This window comes from Fusarium pseudograminearum, chromosome 2, assembly GCF_000303195.2.
Source record: "Fusarium pseudograminearum CS3096 chromosome 2, whole genome shotgun sequence".
NCBI classification, from domain to species: Eukaryota; Fungi; Ascomycota; class Sordariomycetes; order Hypocreales; family Nectriaceae; genus Fusarium; species Fusarium pseudograminearum.
In genome coordinates, this window is record NC_031952.1 from 7,013,249 (window position 1) to 7,036,144 (window position 22,896).

Here is a 22,896-nt window from a genome sequence, read left to right on the forward strand (position 1 = left end):
ATAGCATTGTTATTTCCCCCCTCTGATGAGAGACGAGCATTGTTACGGTGTGTTGGCAATATTTGAGATGGGATGGTCCTGGCATGGACCTAATAAATGGGCCAAGGATGGCAAGGTTAAAGAAAAGTCAGAAAAGACTATATCCATGTAGTCGATAGTAATTTGCATATTTTGAAGTTAGTTTCTTCTGTGCCGAATCATCGTGATGAGTCTTGTCTGCATAGCTCATATTTAGATGAAACCCGATCTGTCTCTGCATGTTGTGGTCGGGGGCTCTATAAAAAGATCTTGAGACAAACAACTGTCTCGGTAAAATCACCCGTTTATCTGTAAATCTGACGTCTCTGTTTGATTTGTTCATCCTCGAAATCGTGATGGAGACTGAGGGATGAGGAAACACGATCGTATGGTTGAGTTTATATTGACAGCCCGAGGCCATTAGTGAGACAGCACCTTGCTGTGCTTGCATATAAAGTCGTATCATGCAACCTCAAACTGCAATGGCTGTAGGATGACACCGTGGCGATGTATGTATGGTTAGAAGATATGTATGTCAGCACTTCGACGAAAAAGAATACGGGGATGGCACGAAGAAGAAAATAAAATGTTGCTGTTCAAACTGATGCGTTTGTAGGTAGGTAGTCAATATCACACGTGCCTTCACATAAATGGTCTGCTTCAACATGTTGGAGATGCTACTTCTATGCCTCATAGCGTTTTCTATCAGCCTCAGCGGCCTCAACGCCGTTACAATTGAGTGGTCGGAATTAAGTGCATCGCGTGTCGCGTGGCATCGTTATCACTTTATGAAAGTGAGGTTAATTAGGTATCTGCGGATAGATGGATACCTCATTCATTAGGTCATAGACGCTTGGTGCATACCCGCATTTCATTGGCTTAAACAATCAAACTTCCCCTGAACAAGACATCTGGCTCGTGGTCGTTTCAGCGTTTCGAGCGGCCCAGACGCGGATGCCCTGAGTGGTTCCCCGGCTGCGTTAGAGCCTAAATTTACGTCTTGCTGAAAGCGCTAAGCACCTGAGAATGTCCAGGGGGTTTAATGGGATACGTAGATGAGAAATGATCTCCGTGATTCTGTCATTCATACAATGGATAAAATACCTGTATGTATCACGTGGGACCAGAGTGCGCAGTGTTGGAGAGTTGTGAGACGTTTGTTCGCAGCCGTTTGTGATGGACGTTATGTCAAGGCGTAACTCTAATGGAAAGTCAATTAAACAGGTGCGGTTAAGATGCATGACTCCAGATAGACGATAGTTTGAGTGTTTAATCAATGCTGTTAATCACTATCCCTATTCTAACATTTGACTGGCTGAATGGTTTCATGTCAACTCGTCTGGTTAGACGCCTGGACCTCTGATATTTCCCCTTCTCGCGTCTAGTTTTTACTACGTATCAGCTATCATCTATCTGCTTTCATCTGTATAGCTGAAACGGCACAGCTTGAATACGTATGATCATTCCCCTCGACAACATGAGCGCTTCGCGTTGCTCTTGTGATGATGCACATGACCCTGTGTAGCTTCAGAGTCTGGATGAGTCGATAGGAGTACTAAAAACACTCTTGAAGGACTTGATGCCGACTACGTTAGACATGTCCCTCTTGAATCGGTCATCACTCGTCGACAAACCAAAAAAAAATTAGTGGTTAAGCAACCCCTGCTCAGCGCAGTGACAGTGCAGTGCCACGGGCTGCCAGTTTCACAGCGGCAGTGGAGTCGAGTCTTTTTTGATTCCTGTTCCTGTTCCTGTTCCTTACGTCTACCTTAAGCAAGGGCCCGCTTGGAAACAAAACTTGGTCCACCATTCCGCGCCGGGCCAGGCCAAGAGCCAAGCAAAGCATGGAGGCCAGTTCACTTTATTATTAGCTCGTCAACTTTCTATTCTCACACTGAACAAAAAGATCGTCGCTCTCTCCCTTCATCTCTCTCCAGTTTTCCGAAAACAAGGTCCCATTCGCGATCACCAGCGGCTTCATTTCATGCTAAACGAGTCCGTGGCTGGCCATCGGGCACATCGATTGATCAATTGATTGATCTTTACGAGCATAACCTCCTGCACCGAGCGACCCCAATCGAGCACGACGACTTCCAACTTGGCTTATATCGCAACAACAACAAAAGCAACCAAGGCCAGCAAACAAAAACAAACAAAGCCACCAACGAGAATAGCCTTTCCAAGGATCTGCAAGTCCGCCTGCAACGATAGAGGAACGGCCCCCAGCCAGCCCAGCCCGTCAGCGACCCAACGCCCCCCGACTGGAATAAAAAAAGATACTTGAAATTTAAGAAGGCGCTTTCTTGACTAGAGCCAGGGGTCAAGCGTATCCCACCATTTGGTGCCTCGCCAGGCTCGCACCTCCAAGCCTCAATAGGTAGTCAGAAGAGTGACTTGGTTGTTGACGGCAGCGCCCGTCTTCTTTGGTCATACATGATGACACGACCATCCATCGTCCGTGCCGGTATGTAGACTACTGCTTTGCTTTATCTTTGCATATCCCAGTCCCAATGTCAATGTCGCACTAAAGGTCTCAGCCTTTGAGATTTGGCATCTGGAATTGCGAATCGAGGCGCATCGACTTTGACGCAGCCTCATTCTCGTCCCGTTGTTTAGTCGCTTCTTCTGACAGCGCCTTCTCCCCCCCTGCCCCCTTTATATAAACATTTCTTATGGTTAACCACCTGGTCCCTTGATTTCATCGTCAGCTTCTCTCTCCCTTGCTCCCTTCTTTGATTACTTCTTTCTCTCTACGTTGCATCTCATTTCTCGTTTACCCCTGCCCCCAGTTTATTGTCCAAGCTTCACCTTCAGGGCCGCTGTAGGTCGCGATACATTCCACTACCTGGCTCCGACATTTATTTTTCCATTCCTCGCGATCCAACGCTCCTAATGACACGTTAAACTGACCGTCACGATCGTTTCTCCCGACTGCAGATACTATCGACCTCCAAGATCATCACGCTCCGTCCGCTCAAGATCACTCCAAAAGTCCACGTTTGGCCTCCGGTGCCAACTCTCTAGGCCCCCACCAAGCTGAGACTATTCGCGAGATCTCACACGACATTGCAGACGAACAGCGCCGCTCTCCTCGGGTCTCTCTCGATAACCGTAATAGCCTCGACGAGATTGACTCTTTCGCCGACGAGCTTGCCGCAGACTCCTCGGGCCCAAGGACTCGCGCTCAAGGCGCTACCAACAATAACGATAGCACAATGATCCAGGAAGATGCATTGGCAGTTGCGCAGAATGGCGGCATGTCGTCATCGGACGAAGGCGAGCTTGACGGCGACGATGACCTGGATGACGACATGATGGACAAGATCTCAAGTTCGCCTTCGATTGAAGATGGTGGGTGTAACCCCGTTGCCCCCGGGGCATGGCCGCGCCGTGTCTCGTCCCTTCCCTCTTCCATTAGGAGTAGTTCTCCATTCACCACTGGTTTGAGCTGCGCTAGAGTTCGCTCGCCATATCCCAAACCTCTCGCATATATTCACAACCCCGACGCAATGGCACTGCTGTCACAAGCATCGCCAGCGCCATCAACACCAGTTCAGAACCATCGTCTTCAGGGTGAGTATGCCGATTGCGACGAACACGAAAACGAAAACGACAACCGCCACGATGCCGAATCCCACGAAGAAGATAGCTGTGATACTTTTAACTCGACACTTGAGTTTCACGATTACGAGGAGGAGACCAAGATTCAGCAGCAGAATGTCACAAATCAAGAGGATGTGCGGATAAGAACCAGCGACGATGGAGGCTAGTGCCCTTCTCCCGAAAGGTCGAGTACTCGAAGCACCATGATTGAGTCTAAGGACCAAGACATATTCTACGATTGCGACCCAATGCTAGATCTTTCCGATTCAACCGACGACGACGAAGACGACGACGCAAGCGACGACTACGACCCCAATCTCACAGTTCCCTACGAGGAATCTTTTGAAGACGATGACTCTGCACTCTCCTTTCCTGACGACCCTAATTTCGTTGATTTCGGCTGGGCGGTCGAGTGCTTACAAGACACAGAGGACATTGATTTCGAATTCGTTTACGCGCTCCATACGTTCGTGGCTACGGTCGAGGGACAAGCAAACGCAACCAAAGGTGACACCATGGTTCTGCTGGATGATAGTAACAGTTATTGGTGGCTGGTGAGGGTTGTCAAAGACAGTAGTATTGGTAAGCTCGACATCGCCATGTCTTGTTGCATGAGCTTACACCATGCTAGGATATTTACCCGCAGAGCACATCGAGACCCCAACAGAACGACTTGCTCGTCTGAACAAACACAGAAATGTGGACGTATGTTGATTGGACCCTAAAGACTCAAGCTCGATACTGACAGGCATTAGCTGTCTGCTGCTATGTTGGGAGACACGGCGGAGAAAAAGGCACAGACTTTCAAATCGCCCATTAGATTTGGGCGTAAGACAGTCACCTTTACTTCGCCGACCTATCATGACTATACCGAAATCGACGACTATTCGAGTGACGAAGAAGATATAGATAATTTGTTTGCCGGTTCAACCACCACCATCAAACAGGACCAGCAAAAAGACCAAAAGAAGGAAACCCGAGATCCCACTATATCAATTGTTGAAGACGATTCATCAGAGGAGAGCGCCAGGGTCGAGCCTCTGAAGCCTCGTTTGACAAAAGACGGCAAGGCGGCCACGGAAACTTCAAAGGTTGACACTGTTGAAGAAGAGGATGAGGGCAGGGACAGCGAGGAGATGCTATTTGACAGCAAGGCTGAAGGACCTAGTCGATCCCGCAATGGCACTGTCAGAAACACCGACTCTTTCTTTAGAGACGAGACTGTCGAGACCAAGAAGATCACTCTTACTCCCAATCTCCTACGAGACGACAACCCATCCCGGGCATCTCAAGATTCGACAAAGGATAGCAAATCCAGAGCAAGCCTTGATAAGTTGGACAAGGAGCTTATGTCTGACAAGGAGAAGAAGAAGATTCAAGATAAGGGCCGGAAAGAGAAGGATAAGAAACCAAGCGCCATCCGAAGTTTCTTTTCCAGAAAAGACAGAAAGAAGTCGGTGGACGAAGACGATGAATCGTTTGGAAAACGGTCAATGGATATCGTATCTGAGCCTCGGGACAGCGAATCGATCGAGGAGGTTGCATCACCTGAGAGACAACCACAACGAAGCACTAGCAGGCTTCAGAAGCAAATACCCCGGAATGAAACCTCGCCTGGAAAGAACGAGCAGTCATCAACGATGGAGCTGGCAGCTTACTTGGCTGAGTCGCGAGTTAACGACGTGTCCAACGTACCACCAGCGTCAATGCGGATCGTGAACCCCGAGACCAAGGAAACCCACGAAGTACCCTCGAATACGCATGTCGCGGGTAACGGCTCCAGAGTGCGGGCCTCCTCAGCTGCTGCGCAGCACGATGACACGAGAGCGTTGGCGAAGGCACTTGGTCGCAGCTCAAGCACAGGGGACGAGCCCAAGACAACCAAGACAACCAAGCCCCGCCCACTGATGGATGTGGATGAACTGTCTAGTTCTGATGACGAGAGCGTGTCTCAACCAACCTCTCGAACCACACCTGAGCAGGGCGTTGAGAAGAAAACTGAGGGTGGTTTGCGGCCACAGCTTCCTGGAGCATTCCCCGACAGTTTTGACGCAAGTGCCAGACAAGTTCCGACAACCGCCGAAGCCGGAGAGCAGCAGAGTCGTCTATCGGAATCACCAGTACATGTCTCGCATGTCGATGGAACAAGGCCGCCTGCGTTGGAGATTGATACGTCCTCTCAAGAGGGCCGGTCATCATCTGAAGTACCATCACCGGAGCTTGGACCTGGAGACAAAACATCCAAGGACAGCAGCCCAACAAGGAGCGCCAAGGAGCCTGGCTGGGATGACGAGAAGCTCCGTGCCTTCTTTGACGACGGCGAGCATGTCCGAGATCTCCTCATGGTCGTTTACGATAAGACGGACGTTGAACCTGTTGGCAAAGACCATCCGGTAGTGAGTGGGATGTTTAGGGAGCAAAACGCAAAGCTGGCGGAGATTACTACTGTAAGTTTTATCATTGCCTACGAGGCGGTCTTTTGTTTGAGCCAAGGACTAACAAGAGCACAGCAACTCGACAATATGCTCGGAGACTGGTTGGCTAGAAAGCAACGAGCTCGAGGATCGCTATAGTAACAGAACTTGTAGAGGGATTTGGGACTGGGCATGGGCTTCGATAGTCCAAGCAGTGATCTATTTCTCTGTGTGAAAGTACGATGTTTTTCTTGGTTCGTTGAACGACTTGATTATTTAGGGGAATATGGATTGGGGTTTTGGACATGTCAACGAAGACGGTCCTTTATGTTAGGTTAAAGGTGACAGGCGTTTGAGGGACATGATCTTGCCTGGGAGAGGATTGTCATGAATTGAATCCTCGTGCTTCAGTTGGCATGCTAAATTATTTCGAGGCCTTACTTGAGAGAGTGTAACTCCTTGGTCAGGATTTTTGCATATATATACACATATTCTTTTTTTTTTATAGTAGCAAGACTAGGAAAAACCTAGTTGGGTTTGATGTAGCAATTGACGTGACCTGTTTTCACGTGAAGGAATCCTTGGCTAAACAAGGTATCTTACATGCGTGTAAGATAGGTGGTATCGGCCCAGCCACTCTCTTTTTCAACACGACCCGGCCTTGATTACCGAAGAGGCTAAGGTGGTTAGGCCACCTCGGTAGTTTTATGTACATCCTGCAGTGTCGTGCAGGACAAGCGAGTTGGAATGTGAGTAAGAAAGAGTGGTGATGGTATTATTTATTATGAGCAGAGCATTCGGGGGAGAGATGTCCATCTGAACTGCGTATCAACCAAGAGGATGAATGTTCACTGGACAAAGAGATGGAAATTGTGGCTCAACCTCGTGAAACGGGTGGTATTCTTAAAATCTCGAGGTCGGGCTGATTGCTGGCTGTAAGAGGAAGCTGGGTTGTCATGGAGCACCAATGGGTCCAGCAGAGGCCCGCCGAAGCTCGCCAATTTGGGAGCTGGACCCGCGCGTACCTTGTAGCTGAAGTTGCCGAATGGGGTGGAGAGCAATCCATTTATTTACCAGGGGTAAACACTCTTTTTACTTATGCGCTGTGGTTGGCTCGATTGTGCTCATTTACAGCGGGCCGAGGTCCTGAGGACTAGCGCTTCCATGTACTCAAGGGGTACTCCTTTCGCTATACGAAACACGAGAAATACCTCCCGTCTACATCTCCCAGCCACCTGTCTTTGGCGTTGCCCCTGTCGTGTTGCAGCTCTGTGTCTGGAGTGAGCTGAGCTTGGGCACCTCACTTTCTAGTCTCTCTCATCAATCCAATCTCAATCTCCCAGCCCAGCCAGCCTACCAGCCCAGTCCAGCCCAGGTCAGGTCCGCTCCCCCCAGATCACCTCAGCGTGAGACAAACAAATCAACACCAACAACCCAGCTTCGCTCCACTCGTCCACGTCTCCTCCATCTCGCCAACTTCATCTCATCACCATCATCAATCTACTACGGCACCGGCGCTTTGTAAGTTACCTTTTCTTCTTGTTGTCTTGTCAGTTCTGATTACCCTGGACTGGCCTTGAATCGGCATGCATTGCATCTCATGTATACCAACCAAATTATCCATCCCTTCTTCTTCGCCCAACAACCAGCCAGTCAGCCATCCCATCATCGACTTTCCCAGCTGTTCCCTCTCTCTCCGTCTCTTCCAATCTCGCTTCTGTTGATCGAGTAAACAAAGCCATTGGCTAGACACACTGAGAGAACCTCAATTGGCCTGGCCCACCTCCATCCACCCTTCCATAGCACTCAATCACTCAACTCAATACCCTCTCGCCATCTTGTCAAAACTTCTCTGTCATCCCTTGTCGTGTCCATCGGCTGGCTGGTCTTGAGCGCGCACATTCCCTCCATCCCCACGTCAACGTTATTAAACCCCACCGGTCCAAGCTGAACAAGTTTACTGACTGTTTAGATAAAGTCTCTCTCGCGCGTCTGACCCTTGACTTAAGCTTTTTGATGACGCCGTCGCGGCTGTGTTGACTTTGACGTTTCCATCCGACGAGGACCATCACGACGACGATCAACGATAAAGCCAATCGCGCGCGCCGCAAACCCAAAAAAGAGGTCGAATTGGTCAAGCACCGTCTGCCAATCTGGAGCTGTTGACTTTAAGTCGAATTAAAATAATATCCTCATCTCGATCTCGACCAAGGACGCGCTTAATTAATCATACCATCATTTATCACCACAATATCGTCGCACACTAGCAATCATGGTCGACTTCAACAGCGAAACCATTCACAAGGTTTCGGAAAAGGTATCAGAGAAGGTACATGATACCACCGACAAGGTCGGCGGCCTGCTTGATCAGGCCGAGGCTGGCAAGATTCCCGGCACCAAGGGTCACCATCCCGTCTCAGCTGTTATCGGCACAGCGTTGACTGGTGGTATGGGGAATGCTGGCACCAAGGGCTACCTAGCGGTAAGTTGAACCTCCAATTTGCTCGATTTCGCAAGTTAGGATGGCCATGAGACTATTTCAGTCGTTATGTGGTCATCACTTGGCAGGATCGCAAGCAGGAATAGTATTGATCAGGACTAATGATTTGGTAGGCCTACATCAAGGAGCTGGAAGACAACCCTCTCCGTACCAAGATGCTCACTGCTGGTACTCTTGCTGGTACACAAGAGCTCTTCGCTTCATGGCTCGCCAAGGACCGCAACAAGCACGGCAACTACTTCACTGCTCGTGTACCCAAGATGGCCGCCTATGGCGCTCTCGTCAGCGCTCCTCTGGGTCACTTTCTCATCTGGGCACTCCAGAAGGCTTTCAAGGGCCGCACCAGCCTGCGCGCCAAGATCCTACAGATTCTTGTTAGCAATCTTATCGTAAGTCAGCTCACTACTTCCTTCATCTTTTGTGATCCCGCGTGGACTGTGTTGTAATTGAGGCCGAGGTCTTCACCGCAGGTTGTGCGGTTGTGAAATGACTATGCCTGAAGTGAAGACCACGAAGCGCGACTCGAACCAGAGCCGAAGGCAATATGTAACATCAGTCGCTAACATGGTATTTCCAGATCGCCCCTATCCAGAATAGCGTCTACCTGGTCGCCATGGCTCTCATTGCTGGTGCCCGCACCTACCACCAGGTTCGCGCTACCGTCAAGGTTGGCTTCTGGAAAGTCATGCGCGTTTCATGGATCACTTCTCCCATCTGCTTGGCTTTCGCCCAGAAGTTCCTCCCCGACCAGCTCTGGATTCCCTTCTTCAACATCGTGTCTTTCATCATTGGCACATACATCAACACGATTACCAAGAAGAAGCGCCTCGCAGCTCTCCGCAAGAAGCACTTCGGCGACGACCGCCGATCCAACGCTGGCGACATGCGCCCAGGCCGCCCCGACGACTACCCTCCACCTGGCATGGGCGGTGGTCCCAACCCTCCTTACTAAGTGACACAATCTCAACCGTCAATCCGAGCCCGGTGAAACCAAGAAGACAGTTAAAAGACGATAATTGGGGTGGCGAAGGCTTTAAAGAGAAGGGAAATGTGGAGATGAGAGAGTAAGCGAACGGTGGCTTCTTGGTAGCGAGCCGATGAATGCAAAACCGTGCTCGGATGGGCTGCGTCGCTTGACAAGTATATACCCGAGATGAGGGGGTGAGTAGGATTGACGTTTGTCCTGAGCTCAGGCTGTTCAGCATGTATCTACAAGGAATTTGTGTTTTGGCGAAGGACATGGTGGATGTAGATGGCAAGATATGTATGTTTGTATGTGCGAGTTGTTAATGAAATGAACTACCTAGTATTTTATTCTTTTTCTTTCCATCTATGTCCTGCGTTCTAAGTCCCTGGCCAGCTCTTGGTTAAGGTAGAGTTCAACTTGAATTCGTATAAGCGATATTTGACGATAGTGATTGTTAGCTCTTTGTCCGGGTTGAATGAAGGCAGAACTTCATCCTGATTTGCGGACCCTCCTGTTCTATTCAGCTGAACCGACCATCATTTGGGGCTTATCGTTTTGACTCGAGAACTTTGCTGAGCTGCCTCGGCAGTCGATCTTTGCTACGTTCTGTACTCGTAGTCTGTAGGTAACACGAGCCTCGTGAGAGTCGGACTCTGTTTGGCAGCAGCTGGGGTAGTATCCAAATGGTCGAGGCTATTTGCCACGAGTCTCCGGTCTATGTGGCTGTGGAGACTTGATTCAGGATGTGCGCTTTATATCGTAGTCGCTTGGGCTCTGGAGGTTTGGTGCCTTTCTTACAGGAAAGGTGAACGATGAATGGGCCCTTTTCAACCTCCCTCCTCAGGATCAGCTGCCTCGGCCATGAACCCGGGGCTCCAATATTCCCATTCACCCTTTGTTTGCTTATCGACCCATAACATGCCTCCCGCGACAAGATCGTCTATCACAGTCCGGGCGCGGGCTCTATCCCAGCCCAGATTATCCCTCAGCATGCCTACACTCACGTATCCCAAGACCTGCGCGGCCTCAACAACCGAAACCTGATCATCGTTGAGCTCGCGAGGTACACTGCGCACGTACTCCTTGCGACCGACACGCACAACAGCGTATGCGCCGCCCAGCGGAGCAAGCGTCTGCACAGCGCGCCGAACGTCGTCGTCAGCGATAGGGTCAGCGCCGTCCATCCGCCCAGCAGCAACGCGCTCTCTCAGATCGGCCAGACCGATAAGACCTCCGTTCTCTCCCCGCGTGGCGCCGCAGACCTCTACAATGCGCACGGCGAGCTCAAAGTAGAAATCGTTGACCGTCTTTCCCAGCAACTGCGCCCATATAGAGCTCCCGTCAGCGCTGCTGTTACTGTTGCTGCTGGCTAGGGGATCTACGCCGATAGCAGCGCACATGCGCGCGAACTGGGCGCGGAATGCGGGATCGGAGCGAATGTCGCGAGCGTGCGTGTTGGCGAACTGCTGCAGGAGGGAACGGAATACGGCGAGTTGGGTTTCGAGAGCTTGGGCGTTGTTGGCGCGGAGGGAAGAGCCATGAGAGGCGAACTGCGCTGATGTGAGGCGCGAGCGGTCAAAGGCCGCCAGGCCTACGCCTTTACGAGACATTGTGAAGAAAGAAGGTTGAAGTTTTGCGGTTGGCAATTGTTGGAGAAGGAAAGTAAGTGCTGGCGGTTTAGAATTACGTCAAATGGCGGGGGTGGGGCCGATCGTGTAGGTTGTGAGCTTGTATCAACGTTTCTTTGGCCGATATAAGAGAGAAGGCGGATATATCCTTTCCAATAAAGGGTTCGAGAGTGATATTGCACTCGTTGCTTAAAACGATAGGTGATCTGGCCTGTCTGCTTAGGCTATCTCATAACTCTTAAGCGGCCCATTCAACGGCCCATGCAATGAAGCAGGTCACGAACATATTTCGGTGGCCACCGGTATTACACCGATAGATGATATGTGGAATTCTTATCATTCAGTGCCTGATATTTCAAAGTACCAGAAAGAGCTCAGAAGAATTAACGGTATTTCTTCTTCCATCAAGGTGGTTCAAGGCATCAACTAGCCCAAAGAGGTGGTGGGTCTAGCTCAAGTATCCATTACATGATTAGCACTGGCGAACACATATAATTCCCCCCTTTCGTTCGTCTTTTCTCGTCAACGACACAAAACAACACACCATTTCGCCAAACTGCTGCAGTAACTTCAAGGTCTTAGCGTACTCATGCACGGATTTATATCTATCTTGTACGCCGTATGACGAAATGGGACCTCGCCTTCCTAGAGCAAGATCTATCCCTCCTGAATCCCAAGGATGGTTTGTGTGGTATGGTATCATGTCATCTCTGGCCCTGAGATGCCCAAACCGAACATGGTATTCAGTCTTCTTCCTTTTTGATAAACTTCCGTCGAGACCCTGCCATAGCCATGGCAGCGCCCAATCGGCCCCTGATCCTGAAATAGTCGTCGCTTCGTTAACCCAGGGCCGAAACCTTGCACTTCTAGGCCTCCTCTATCGTTGGTACTGATCGCAGTATGTACTCGATTACTGTGTCTGGCACTGAGCTTGACCATCACCCATGTCGTCGTCGTCGTCTTCCCAGTCACCACCGAATCGGCCGTCGCCTGAGTTTTCGCCCATCTGTCACCAAGTTAGCTATTGCGCAATATCGAATCGTGGACTCAGGCTATAATTACCTTCTCAATGTCGGCATCATCCTCGTACTCGACCTCATCAACCTCCTCAGCCTCAACGTTGGCAGGAGCAGCGGGCAGCATCTTCTGCAAAGCGTCGTGCTCGGAGTCCTCCTTCAGCCATCCGTCCTCAGGGAACTCAACCTTGACAATAAGGTACAGATCACCCTTGGCCTCGCCACGCTTCATGGGCATACCCTCACCAGGGATCTTGAGGCAGTCACCTGGTCGCAGAATCTTGCCTCGGGGGCGTTCGATATGGATACCTCGTCCATCGAGGTGCTTGAAGACGGTACGGGAGAAACCTGATAGAGCCTCGCCAAGTGTCACAGTCAGCTCGGCAGACAAGTCGTGGCCGATGCGAGTGAAGACATCATGAGGCTCTTCAACCAGAGTGAAGACGATATCACCAGGTGTCTGGTCCGGGTGCTGATCGGCCTCGCCTTCAAGAACGATGCGCTCGCCCTGCATGGAACCTCGGGGGATGTAAATCTCTAGGACCTTCTTCTCTTGGCTTGTTCGCTTGCCCTTGCACTTCTTGCATCGGTCCTTCTCCTTGAAAACCTGGCCAGCGCCCTGGCAGTGGTCGCAAAGAACAGTCTCACGTCGCATCATGCCGGGGCCGATTTGTCGGAAGGCCTCGACGATACCGTTACCCTTGCAACGTTCGCAAGACGCAGCCTTGGCCTTCTCCTTGCCACCAGAACCCTTGCACTGGCCACAGAGCACCTGCTTGTTGGCGGCAAACTTGACAGTCTTACCACGGTAAAGCTCTTCCAGGGTGACCTTGTACTCTTGCTCCTCATCAGGGCCACGTCTGGGTCGACGAGGGCCGCCGGGGCCGCCAGGACCTCCAGGGCCTCCGGGACCCATGCCGAAACCGAACATCTGGGAAAGGATATCGTTGAGGTCGACCTCAGGACCGCCGGGGCCACCGCGGGACTTGTCGAAAGCGGCCATGCCGTGGACATCGTAAAGCTCGCGTTTCTGCTCATCGCTAAGAATTTCGTAGGCTTGTGTGACTTCCTTGAACTTGGCTTCTGACTCTTCACGCTGCTCCTCGGCAACCTTGTCTGGGTGGTACTTGAGAGCGGCCTATCGGGGATTTGTAAGAATTTATTCTGTGCTTCTTTGAGTGTTGCGATCACAAACCTTTCGGTAAGCCTTCTTTATCTGGTCTGGTGTTGCGGTTCTGTCGATTTCGAGAAGTTCTATTCATCCGAATTAGCCATGTCTTTTCTTCCTTATCAACCGCCAGCTTTAGCGATATTAGACGGCTGCTATAATAAGATCTTTCAAGAAAGCGAACAAGACTTACCGTAGAGATCGACCTCTTCCGGACCCGGAGAGCCAGCGTTGAAAGGATCATCCATCTTGAATATTTGAAGGTACTGTAGTCTACAGTACTGTAATGCAGGATGAAGAATTGGTCCGCTCCGTCGATCAACTCTGTTGGCAGGGACCCGTAGAAAATCTTTTGGCGTGGGTTGTAGCGCGGGGTACTCCTCTGGGTAAGTATTACTTGCAGTTAATGATGGATTTGTATCTGATTAAAGAATTTTTACACCGTCGTCTATTACCAACATCTGGATTGAATGAAACAGGTCTATTTTAATAGATACATTCTTCTTATAATAGATTAGTACTTAGTGACAAACATCCAGCAGGCCCTGAATGCGTCATGTTCGTTGACGCCTATTCATTTTCTATGCCCCTCCATTTCAGTCTGTTTGTGATAACAAGTCACTTTCTCAACACTGTCATATTCTCAAACTGTTACAGTAAAAATAGACAATGACATTGATTCCAGATGACTTGAGACAAGTTTTCTGTTTACATTTACGATTCTTTGCTGAAGTCCATCAAGACTCGAACATCTTCAACGTTCACAATGCCACTGATAAGAAATTTCAATCCTTATCTCTAACAGCACTTTCAACGGTTGCCACATAGTGGCGCACCACCCATTCAAAGGATGCACTAGCCGCAATATCTTAAACTCATGGGCAGATCATCTAACTAACTCACACTTGTATAAGTCCTTAATTGGCTATGAACATTCTATCTTCATCATGAGATTATTGTTGAGCCGCTCAACACGGCTACCGACAAGCCTTTCACAAGCTCCGATCCTTCACTGTTCAACAATACCAATTCGTCGAGGCTTTACCAGCTCACTGGTTCGACACGATCAAAATTCTGATGCAGCAGCCAAAGCTTCACCAGCTCAGAGTAACACGGACGCAGTCTCCGAAGAAGTAAAGCAAAATAGCCAACCAGTCAAGAAACCCTCAAGATTGGCAGCCTTGAAGAAACGTAGCCAGACATCAAATACCAGCAGGACCGGGATTAAAGAGGATGAGACAAGCCAACGATATATTCTTGGACAATCAGACGACAAGCCAATTCGTGCGCGGTTTGCGCCTTCTCCCACTGGATATCTGCACTTGGGCTCGCTCAGAACGGCTCTCTTCAATAATCTGGTAGCAAAGGCCACAAAGGGAGGTGATTTTATTATACGAATTGAGGACACTGATCAGGTAAGCCCCTCCTCTGGTCATATAATCTCGGGTATACACATATTGACACATAAAGAATCGTTTGGTGCCTGATGCTGAAGAGCGTATCTTCAAAGATCTTGAATGGGCCGGTCTGTCATGGAGCGAAGGTCCCGACAAAGGCGGCCCGTATGGCCCTTATCGTCAGGTAAACACCACTGAGCCTGTGACACGGATTTATACTGAGAAATCATCATTCAGTCAGAGCGTCTTGAGACCTACAAAGAGCACACTCATACCTTAATCGAAAACGGCTCTGCGTACCGCTGCTTCTGTAACCAGTCGGTGCTCGAGGCCCAGAAGCGTGCTCTTCATGACGCCGGCAAGTCCACCGCTTACCCAGGCACATGCCGCTCAGTCCCACGTTCCGAGTCCGATGAGCGAGCTGCCAAGGGTGAGGCTCACGTTGTACGACTGAACTCGGGCCTCTTCGGTATGCCCAAGTTCAAAGATGCTATCTATGGCCCTTTTCAGAAGAAGGAGCCCGAGGAGGACTTTGTGCTCATGAAAACCGATGGCTTTCCTACTTATCATCTTGCGAATGTAGTTGACGATCATCTCATGAAGATTACTCATGTTATCCGTGGCGAGGTCAGTACACTAAGACGCTACGGCTTATAACGTTGTTTTCTTACAATCTGCAGGAATGGCTCATCTCGACGCCCAAACATCTGGCTCTCTACGAAGCTTTTGGCTGGGAACCCCCGACTTTCGCTCACCTGGGTCTTCTCGTTAGCAATGATGGATCAAAGCTCAGTAAGCGCAATGCTAGCGTTAACCTCTCGACATATATGGACCAAAAGGTCTTTCCCATGGCCTTACAAGCCTGGCTCGCCAATCTGGGTGCTTCGTTCAAGAAAGGCGTCCAGACACCACGCTTCCTCGAAGATGTGGCTGATAACGTATGTGCTACTGTTGGAAGTGAAGCGGATTTCCTTTATCGAAGTACTGACAAGTGGTGTAGCTGACTTACAAATTCACGCGAGGTGGTATAAAACTCAACCCGCAAAAGCTTGACTTCTTTCAGCACGAGTACCGGAACCTCCTATTTAAAACCCCTGTGTCTGACCACACCTCTCGCGAACAAGTTCTTATTGGGGAAAGCCTACTCGAACCCCTTATCAGCAAAGTCCACGAAATCACCTCGTCTTCAAAGGACAACACTGGCAACTATGTACCGATCCAACCACGCGGCACATCTCTCAATTGGCCTGGAGTTTTGACGCCGGTTCCAGCTATGCTATCATCTGAATCATCGCAACAGTCCTATGCCTTTCAAACACTTGCCCAAGAAACCTCACGGTACGCTTCCGCGGATGACATACCGCGTCTGCTGCCATATCTATTCTGGCGCCCTCCTATTGCCATCTACCGCGCGGCGCTCGCTGCCGAGACTCCACGTCCTGATTTGATCAACCTCGTTCATGAAACGGTCAATTCAACAGACAGTTGGGAAGTGGCTCTCGACCGCCTCTTGGAGCGTGTCCCTTCTGATCAATCCACCGATCTGCATAGTATTCTTCGCCTCGTTGCTGTTGGCAGCCCACAAGCTGTCGCCAAGGCATCTCGCATCTTATTCAACATCTTGGGTCAAGATGAGTGGCGAGTTCGTACTACCCAAGTGTGCGATTTGTTGCATGAGTTGGACTCAGGGGGCGAGAATCTTCGTCAAAGATGGATAGACGAAGCTGCGGCCATGACTTCAGAGACCGACGCCGTCGCTGAATAGGCACTTGGCCTACAGGTAGCGGCTCTTTAACAATATCTAGGGACGAAACAAAGTCAGATCGCCGTATTGTAAGATCAATGTAGAATAATGTATCACTCCAGCATTTTGAATAGTGCACATTACTAAGTCCGATATATGTGTGCGTACATGATTTAAATCGCAAATGACTAATCGATATGTTGTCATAACTTCATGATTGTTATCAACTATGAACTTCCTGTGTCCCTATTCCTGTCCTGTTGTGACGGAGAATTACTTTGGTAGAATCCGCGACCCCCAACTCCGGCTCCCCTCTAACTTGAATCCTTGATATGCTAACTATTGTGACATGCCTTCGAAAGAGTACAAGATTAAGATAATGGCAAGATCGCCTAAGAATAAATAAAAAGGCGCTCGTGTTGAGGATTTCTCTCTCAACTCACGGAGCCGCCGCTCAGTGGTAAAAAAAAATATTCATAAATGTCCAAAAATGCAAATTCGCTGTGAGGGTATATATCTAAAGTTGAAGGATCCAAATCTGTGATGATGTTAGCGATCAGAACATTGGGTTTGAGCTAAGAGATGTTCACATACCTCCATCTTTCCTGTCTCTGTCCGTTGTTTTCTTGCTTCGTCCTTGACACTATCGATGACCATTTCTAGGTCGTCTTGGTCGCCAACTGTGATCATGTCTCCGTTGGGCATGTCGTCGTCCTTGACCTTGATCTTGAAACGGCGTTTGATGTTGAACTTGTCACGGACCTTGTCACTTAATGTTTCAAACCGCGTGTCGGGTGTAATCATGATGAGCTTGACCTCATCAGCGTGGACTTTGACTCGAATCTTTGTGACCTCAGTTCGACGGCTGTTTCTTGAGCCGGAAACAGAACCGGGGCCTCGACGTTGGCCGATCATCTCGAAATCGTTCTCGTTGATGGTGCCCTCATAGTCTGAGGCATCTTCCTCTTCGGAATATTGCTGGGGTCTTAGTCGTCTGCTGCCAGCCGAGCCTCTTGAGTTTCGATAGCCATCAGTTGCCGAATACATTGCGTATACATCTTCTGGTGATCCTGTCTCCTCTGGAATCTGCTTAGGCCTCAACTGTAGTGGCGGGGGCTCCCTTTGCAGCGGCGTGCGAGTAGTCGACGCTGACCTCGGCATGGGCCTTCGGGCATCAGCCGGTGAGGCTGCTTTCTCGTACCGCCGGTTTGGCTCGGCTTGCTGGATGTTGAGTTTAGCCAACTGAGGCTTTTGATTGCGCACGGAAGCCGCTCGTGAGGGGCGCTCATTCTCCGGTGGAGGTGTTGGCGGGAACACATTTCGGCCGTTGGGAGGTTCTGATTGTTGTCTCCGAGATGACAGGCCAGGCTTGACGAGATTTGTGGCAGCAAAGGAGATATTGTCAGCAGGACGGTCGTCCTTGACTTCTAACTTGCCGGCCTGTGAAGTGTTAGTTACGGGTTTTGACGTTCGCAAGGGGCAACTGACATTCTTAATCTCAGAGCCAGCAAAGCCGGTAAAGGCATTGGCACGGTCTGAAGCAGCGACAAGTCTAGCCTTGCCAAGGTAATCCTTCGTCTTGAGGTTTCGAACTTTAGCTTCGTTGGGTCTGTAGACAACTCCTACAGGGATAGAGAAGACGGTATAGCCCTATGGATGTTAGAATAAGCATTGACAAGCAACCTACGATTCACTAACCTCTGCCTGTTCGTTAATAGCATCGTCGATGACGTTATGATCTTCGACCACCTTCTCCTTAACGGCATACGAGAAATCTTGCATTCCAGCATCCATCTGTTGCAGATAGATGTAGCAAAGACCTCGGTTGAAAAGCACCTCGCATGAGTAGAGCTTGAACAGGAGACCCAGTTGAGCGTAGTCGATCATAGCGTTGCCACGAAGATATAGGAGAGTGTCGTTGAAGTTGGCGAGAGCTTCTTCAAAGTCGCCGAGAAGGAAATTCGAAACGCCTTGTTGGAAATAGGCAACGGCGAGGTATTGGTCTAGCCGAATTGCTCGCTGGTAACTCTCAACCTGAGAAAGGAGAATCAGTATGTGAATTATAATGGGATTCGTTGCGGACAGAACTTACAGCTTTCTCGTGCTCTCCAAGTGTGGCATGGATAACACCCATGTTGAACAGAATCTTGCTTGTGTCGCCAATCTTTCCAAACTCGTTGAGGGCCTCTTCGAATTCATTGTTGTCGTAACGACCTAGGGCTGCTACCCAGGTCTCGATTTCCTATAGAAGAATCCGTATTAGCGAAATGGCCTGCTTGCAAGACATGGCGTCTTGAAGTAAGAATCGGGTAAGAACTGTACCTGTTTCAACGACATGATGGTCGCTGCAGGTCAATGTACCACAATAGAGTTGAGTTCGTCGTTACAGTAATACACACAAGTATAGACGAGTCGGGAATAAAGAGCGATATTGGAGGATTCTTGTGGTAAATAGGGAAATTCAAAGTTCGAAGGGAGAGATGGGGGGGGTTTTGGGCTGGGCGCTTAGATGTATGAGGGACTGTGCCGACTTATTATTTGGAGGGCAGCATCTGCACCTGAAGTAAAGCCCGGTGCAGTCGGGTTGGCTGGCGGGGCAGGTACGCTAGGCACGGTACGGGGGTACAGGGGGTGATGCCAGTATAACAGGGGCTGGGGGGTCGAGCCAAGGCTGGCAGGGGGTAAAGACAGCGACAGAAGCGGTGTTGCCCTTCTACCCTTGGATGGAACAACGGTTGGCCTTTCCCTGCTTAAACAAGCAATTGGTGCACTTGAGTCCTCGATGGCTTGGCGGCCGAGCCAGTGGCGTTAGCTTGGAACGAGAAAGAGGCAAGTGAAAAGTTGATGAAGGGATTGGCTTACTTTGTGATACAGTTGATCTGTAGGAGATTAGGTTGGATCTTATTTCAATAGTTTCCAGTTGTTAGTCCTGAGTTCTCGATACGCGCTTGTTAGTCGAGTCGAGCTTATGTAGGTAGCTCAAGATGTTACGGATACAGACTCGGCAATATACATGATCTCAATTCAGATACAACTCTGCTCTTAATTGATAGACTCCGAGAACAAGAGCCGGTCTTTTCGGCACTATTACACACATCTGGTAAAAACAACGCAAAGCAGTTAGAGAGCCAAGAGTTGGCCTGCTATAAGTGGCATGTTTCTCTCCGACAAAATGCAAGAATATGGCAGAGCACAAAACTTCCATGATGAAGAACAAAATCGCCCAGCACATTGTTTCTCGGAACATTACTCGATCACCGCGGGCCAAGAATCAATGGTACGGTGATGGGGGTGATTTATGCATTATTAAGTTGACATGACATATCGAGCGACAATTGATTCATGAGTGGTTGCTACATCTAGACCCAGCGCCTAAAGAAGATGGGAATTGGTCAAGTTCCTTGACCCAAATGGCTGTCACACAGGCTAACGTTGGGGGACCTGGGGACCTAGGTAAGGGACCTGTCTGACTTTGGTTCTACAACCAGACTCTCGACAAGGCTCTCTATACGGCAAGTCAGGGGGATGTGCTACAAGGGTTTGCACGTTTTCCTTCTTTTTCTTCCCCTTCTCTCCCGTCTGCTACGGCATTGTTTTGAGCGGTATCTGAGATCTGAAATATACCACTACTGTTGTAAGTGTATGTGCAACGTCTGATCGACCGCTAGCCTGTTGTAAGAGAATTGCACTCTTACCGGGCCGGGTTTGAGCTGCCAACCTAAATCCTCATCTCGTTTCGATTTCGGGGAATTCTCAAAGGAGATTGATGAGCGAAGGAGAGTCTGATCCAAGATTCAGTGATTGTATTGCATTCGTATCCTCACACTGACTAGTGGTTCCTTAGATCATGGACCAGTCAGCCAACCAGTCTAGCAGTAAGTTAGTAGTGCTGTGATGTGATGACTTGGTAGTAGTCAAATGTGATGGATGTAGGTAGTCCCTCAAGATCCTGCAGGTGTTGAAACCAGCTCACATGTTGAATCGAACCACTGCATTCATCAGCCTCATCGGATGCTTTGAGAATCGAAAGGTTCGATCCGAGTTCTGATCGTGGATTCCCATGGGGTTGTCTATGCCATCCTGGAAGGTTTTCTCAGGCGACAGGGAAGTTTATGCACCTGCTGCACCGATTGTCACAGGTGCTGGTCACTGTCAGGGGCGCTTTTTGATTGGGTATTAGCCAAGGGTCCTGGGGCTAGACGACCCGCCTGGCCACCCTGCCACCCCTCGGCGCCTACTACGAATCTTCTCTACTAACTGAGTATCGTATGGAGGTGTTGATGAGAATCTGCAAGCATCCATCGCCCAACATTCAATTACAGGATATACCCCGGTCGAGCGCCATGACTGAAGCTCTTGAACACGCTACTGACTGCATCCAAGCTGTTGGTGTCGAATGACGTGCCTACCGTCTGTCCTCTCGATCAACTTTAATCTGGTTCTAAGCGCCCTGGGCCAGACCGTCAAAGTGATATCCCAACGTTGGACTCCACAGATCAGACCCAAGACATGGAATGGGTGCTTACTCGGTCCCGAGAACACGGGATCAACGGGAGCTTCACCAGTGCTCACCAGTGGTCTCGTTCGTATGCGAGATCCAGTTAATTAATCGTCAGTGGATCTAAGTTGCGGTGGGAGAAGAACGACGGACGGTAGGACGGCAAAGACGTTATGCCTTTGACAACCTACAGCCGAGATTCAACCCTAACGGCTTCAAGCGATCTTGGCAATGCTCCTGAGCCATGGAAACGGAGATGAGATGAATAAGTAGCTAGCCAACACCACCAGTTTCTCGAAATAGATACTGCCAAGTTGTTTTGCTCACATGATGGTAGAAGCCAACAACTGTCATGAGTACCTATGTCGTGTCATTGACCTACGTATTCATCTACTGGATCCCTAACCTGTGATGGAATATGCCTTGAATTACCGCGCGCGTTGTACGCTAATGCGGCCACTCAACACGCATCTCAACACCTAATGTAACGCTGTCACACATGCCTTCATCCTGTCTTTGACAGGCATTACGATGCTGCTGAAAAATTCTCTCGTCTTCAAGCCTTGCAACTTGACCAACAGTGCAGTATGAACATAATCACACCCCTCGTTCAAGGAGGCATTACGAAAGCTGCGACTGCCGCAGTCAAGGTGATGCATTATGCCCTTCGGCACACGACGATCCGGAGCCCCATGGAGCCAAGCCAGGGGGTACAACAATCTGGTTACAGCCCGAGACCCGAACATGTTGCAGAAAGTTTCTAGACGTCATGGTATTCAGGCACCAGATATTCGAAACATTACTGAGTTCTAGTAACTTGTTGTCTTGTCGGATACATACACAGGATAGATCGTTTATTTCATCTGAAATCCAGAGATCTCACTCTTGGTCGTCAAACACACCGAGTTAGGTCACTAAGTCCGACGAGTCAAAACCAGAGCTTAACTTTAATGAAGCTGCCATTATCGTCGATGATTAGGAAGATTGTTCGTTGAGAACCGTATTACCTCATACTTCTTACTGTAGGCTGCATAGTAAACCGAATGCCTTTTTCATACTTGATATATGTATCGACAGGTACAGTCAGTCATCAACTGCAGTTCCACCTATGACGAAGATTTCAGACATCACAAACAACCAGCAATTCAAGATTGAGTCATCAAGGTTCACGATTGTTTGCACGTTAGAGATAGTTACATAATAAAAAAACAGAATTTCCTTTCTTCATCTTCTCCTGTTTCTTATCGTCGCATCAGATCTTGACTTTATCTGCCATGCAAACCGGCAAGCCCCAATCTAAGACCAAGCCCTGTTACTACTCCTGTATATCTCTTACGCATCCACCTGTTATTCCCATTATGCTTCGTCTCAGTGCTGTTACTCTTTCACGGTACAGATGCAGTTATCTCATTGGATGCCGTTCGTGTTTGATCGGTAGATGTACTATTAACGATCCCTACATTATCAGCCTGCCGTCTCTGTACCTAGCATCAACTTAAAGCGTTGTGGAACCTTGTATGCGGCTTCTACTTACACCACTGTCTCGTCTCGCATGAGGCCCATGATTCTGTGGCTTATCTGAGAAGTTTCATCTTCATCTCAGCCGAGCTCGAGTTTTAATGCACCGAGGCCGTGGATCTAAGAATCCACCTCCCTTGTCACAGCATCCCCATCAGCCGTTTACCAGTCGTTATCACGAGAAGTTGTGACCGCAAGAATTGAATCCGGACCTTTTGTCCTACGAGATTTAATTTTCCCGTCAAGACCTGTCGTAGGTAAAGCCTTTTGCCTTTTTGGACTTAATATCGAACCATGGTCATGGCAACACCCATGCCCAATCTTGACCCGAAGCCTGGTATCGCACCACATCTCACCGCAGCACGATCGTCGTTGTTACAGATCCCCCACAAGTCGCTTTCAGAGCCAAACCGTCTTGACAAGGT

General features: G+C 49.4%; 7 protein-coding genes across 7 annotated transcripts, besides 2 other annotated features; 4 read left to right on the forward strand and 3 right to left on the reverse strand.

Moving 5' to 3' along the window:
* Positions 1 to 2,454: 2,454 nt before the first annotated feature.
* Positions 2,455 to 3,788, forward strand: FPSE_00137 (uncharacterized protein; the record flags this gene model as incomplete). Its single annotated transcript, XM_009253257.1, has 2 exons — positions 2,455 to 2,482; positions 2,956 to 3,788. The coding sequence occupies 2 exons, from the start codon at positions 2,455 to 2,457 to the stop codon at positions 3,786 to 3,788; spliced, it is 861 nt and encodes a 286-aa protein (XP_009251532.1).
* Positions 3,789 to 3,824: 36 nt separating this feature from the next.
* FPSE_00138 (uncharacterized protein) lies at positions 3,825 to 6,194 on the forward strand (the record flags this gene model as incomplete). Its single annotated transcript, XM_009253258.1, has 4 exons — positions 3,825 to 4,203; positions 4,253 to 4,326; positions 4,377 to 6,068; positions 6,132 to 6,194. The coding sequence occupies 4 exons, from the start codon at positions 3,825 to 3,827 to the stop codon at positions 6,192 to 6,194; spliced, it is 2,208 nt and encodes a 735-aa protein (XP_009251533.1).
* Positions 3,893 to 3,932: a microsatellite.
* Positions 6,195 to 7,373: 1,179 nt separating the features above from the next.
* Positions 7,374 to 7,410: a microsatellite.
* Positions 7,411 to 8,307: 897 nt separating this feature from the next.
* FPSE_00139 (uncharacterized protein) lies at positions 8,308 to 9,487 on the forward strand (the record flags this gene model as incomplete). The annotated part of the gene is made up of 3 exons (XM_009253259.1): positions 8,308 to 8,517; positions 8,649 to 8,924; positions 9,113 to 9,487. 3 exons carry the CDS (start codon positions 8,308 to 8,310, stop codon positions 9,485 to 9,487), a joined length of 861 nt encoding a protein of 286 aa, XP_009251534.1.
* Positions 9,488 to 10,329: 842 nt separating this feature from the next.
* FPSE_00140 (uncharacterized protein) lies at positions 10,330 to 11,112 on the reverse strand (the record flags this gene model as incomplete). Its single annotated transcript, XM_009253260.1, has 1 exon — positions 10,330 to 11,112. One exon carries the CDS (start codon positions 11,110 to 11,112, stop codon positions 10,330 to 10,332), a length of 783 nt encoding a protein of 260 aa, XP_009251535.1.
* A 928-nt stretch (positions 11,113 to 12,040) lies between these two features.
* Positions 12,041 to 13,562, reverse strand: FPSE_00141 (uncharacterized protein; the record flags this gene model as incomplete). Its single annotated transcript, XM_009253261.1, has 4 exons — positions 12,041 to 12,136; positions 12,193 to 13,284; positions 13,342 to 13,400; positions 13,508 to 13,562. The coding sequence occupies 4 exons, from the start codon at positions 13,560 to 13,562 to the stop codon at positions 12,041 to 12,043; spliced, it is 1,302 nt and encodes a 433-aa protein (XP_009251536.1).
* Positions 13,563 to 14,261: 699 nt separating this feature from the next.
* FPSE_00142 (uncharacterized protein) lies at positions 14,262 to 16,476 on the forward strand (the record flags this gene model as incomplete). Its single annotated transcript, XM_009253262.1, has 5 exons — positions 14,262 to 14,729; positions 14,785 to 14,895; positions 14,949 to 15,338; positions 15,392 to 15,649; positions 15,712 to 16,476. 5 exons carry the CDS (start codon positions 14,262 to 14,264, stop codon positions 16,474 to 16,476), a joined length of 1,992 nt encoding a protein of 663 aa, XP_009251537.1.
* A 496-nt stretch (positions 16,477 to 16,972) lies between these two features.
* FPSE_00143 (uncharacterized protein) lies at positions 16,973 to 18,792 on the reverse strand (the record flags this gene model as incomplete). Its single annotated transcript, XM_009253263.1, has 6 exons — positions 16,973 to 16,993; positions 17,050 to 17,895; positions 17,944 to 18,105; positions 18,154 to 18,489; positions 18,548 to 18,697; positions 18,778 to 18,792. The coding sequence occupies 6 exons, from the start codon at positions 18,790 to 18,792 to the stop codon at positions 16,973 to 16,975; spliced, it is 1,530 nt and encodes a 509-aa protein (XP_009251538.1).
* Positions 18,793 to 22,896: the final 4,104 nt, after the last annotated feature.